Genomic DNA, 2,500 nt, shown 5'->3' on the forward strand with positions numbered 1-2,500 from the left:
GGCATTTTTCGAAATTAATGAACAAGAGATTGTCTTTATGCTCTTAGTTTAGGGCTAGCAGTTTTAAGAATGAAATGGAGAAGGGGGGGCGTTGGAGTTAGATTCCTGCAGAATCAGGAAGTGTTTGAACAAGACCAGTGACAGCCTGTACACGACTTTCATTTCAAAAGTTTACGCCATGGGCCGAGGCTATCGTTCCCGAACATAAATATATTTAAACAGGCCGATCTATTCACGGAAATAGCCGCACTGCAAACAGTGGGCCGACGGCCAATCTTCCACCTCAGGTAGGCCGAGGGGAGAAGGGAAATATGTCAAAGTACATATCATTACGCCGGTGACACCAAACTCATTAAAAGCGAGTCAACATGAAGCCGTCGTACCCAATCATTGTTCGGCTCGAGGCCGACCTCTTCCGCGACCGTGGCGCGCGGTGGCAACAGTCTCGGGTCAGACCTTTAATTTCTTCTGGGCGGCGCGATGCTGATCAATGTGCCCCCCAGGCAACGACGTGGCTGACATTTTCAGTTATTAGTCGGAGTCTACTGAGTGGGGGGGGCGTGGGTGTCAGAACTGATGGTAGTGCTTTTGATGTCGACTCACGTTCAAGCGTTTGGGCGGATGATTGACTTTCGCGTCGGTCTGTTCAGTGTAATAGTGATTACGCCGAGTAGCAAATGATTTGTGAGGGTCAGGAACTCGATGTAAACACGACAAGAACGAAAAGAAATTACAGCTAGTTCTTCCCATTTGATCACATATGCCTTGAATGCTGCTGCTGCTGCGATCGTGACCAATAGGAGACGAGCACTAGAAGATAGTCCACCAATCAGAATCAGATTGAGGAAAGACAAGCTACTCGGATGAGCTCTCTAACAGGATTTCATCAGCCTCTAGTGATGCCTGATAAGCCTTCTTCCGACCTTTGCCCCCGTACAGTTATGCCACTGATAAGTCAATCACGGGAAGACAATTGAGATAAAATCTTGTCCGGCCGGTCAGAACAGTTCGTTCCTGTGGGGATGGAACACTCGCTCACGCCTCGCCTCGCTCTTTTGAGGCACGGCGAGGCAGGTGGTTTCAGCGGCCTCATTTCCTTGGCTACGCCAACATACCGGCAGCGCTATTGAAGCTGCCTTCTCTTTCACCCCAATTTCACTTTCGCTCCCTCTCTTTCTCTCTCTTCACACCCTTCTCCAGGACACATGCAGCATGCACAGATGAACTCTTTGGTTTCTCACTATTTGGTTCAGACAGAGAGAAAAACGGGCAAAGGTTCAGAGATTCACTGTATGAACATATTCCTCCACCATCACAAAGAACAGACCATAAAAGATGGCTGAATTTGCAGGAGGACATAAAAAATGATATGGGGATGAGAGAGGTCTCATAACTTCGCTCTAGCCTCGATCACTGTTCCACTGGGTCAGTCTGAATCGATTGGAGCTGGAGAAACATAAGCGGAATAATAACCAGAGCCCTGGGACAAACAACATTATTTCCTTTGAGGTTTGTTTATTTGGAGGTTTCATAAAAAAACAAACTCTCCCTAAAAAATAAAAAAAATAAACAGAACAGTAACTGAAAAAAAAAATAAAACAACTCCTTTTGTGTGAAACGTGGGTGTTTACCTGTGAAGAAGAGATGCCGTTTGGTGGTCTCCTTCCTCTTCTCCAGACAGGGGTTGAGCAGACGTAGCAGCTGCAGAACGCTGCCTTCGGGGCCACACTCCGTCCAGGCACGCCAGCCGCTCATCACCAGGCAATGGGTAGATCTTGCCGTTGTGACCGCGGATGTAGAGGCGCCGCGCTGCCGTGTTGTGCTTTTGGACGATCTCCACCCTGGGCATGAACCTGGGAGCAGGAGACACAGGAAGGAGACGTTTTAGACAAACCATTAGAGCACTTAGTATCCAGACAATGAGTCACTCGCTCATTCACTTCCATGTTTTTTTCCGCAGAAATTTAAAACGATATTACGATGAAGTGCAGCAGGTATTAGAGCGGCTGCAAATGCACACGGTGGCTCAAAAAATAATAAATATAATAATAATAATAATAATAAATAAAAAGCATCATGCTAAGTACAGGCAACCACTCCAGGTGATAATATACCTCCCAACTAACCCATGTGTTTTCCACCAACATTTGGTTGAAGCAGCAATATGGACACTGGAGGCATTTATGTGTGAGAGTGTGTGTGTGTGTGTGTGTGTGTGTGTGTGTGTGTGTGTGTGTGTGTGTGTGTGTGACAATGGGAGAACGGTGTGTGAACGCAGGTGTATGGCATGCAGCATAGAAACACCGTGAAGTGGTGTGTGGCATGTGTGTGAAGATGTGTGTGTGTGTGTGTGTGTGTGTGTGTGTGTGTGTGTGTGTGTGTGTTACCTGGCGATCTTGATGTAGTAGTGCGTGGGCTTGGGCATGAGGAACTCGCCGGGGATCTCCACCTCGGCCGTCTGGGCCGAGAAGTTGCTGAGGAAGCGACACTTCTCCTCGAT

At 47.6% G+C, this 2,500-nt stretch overlaps 1 protein-coding gene across 1 annotated transcript in view; it reads right to left on the reverse strand.

The window, feature by feature from the left end:
• LOC125287922 (transformation/transcription domain-associated protein) overlaps positions 1 to 2,500 on the reverse strand; it is a 103,414-nt gene that overhangs the window by 7,866 nt on the left and 93,048 nt on the right. The window contains 3 exon segments of the mRNA XM_048234006.1: positions 1,632 to 1,761; positions 1,763 to 1,853; positions 2,388 to 2,500. The exon segment at positions 2,388 to 2,500 is cut by the window's right edge and continues 113 nt beyond it. Coding sequence (XP_048089963.1) covers positions 1,632 to 1,761; positions 1,763 to 1,853; positions 2,388 to 2,500 — 334 coding nt within the window.

The sequence above is a fragment of the Alosa alosa genome, chromosome 22 (genome assembly GCF_017589495.1).
Source record: "Alosa alosa isolate M-15738 ecotype Scorff River chromosome 22, AALO_Geno_1.1, whole genome shotgun sequence".
Lineage (NCBI taxonomy): Eukaryota > Metazoa > Chordata > Actinopteri > Clupeiformes > Clupeidae > Alosa > Alosa alosa.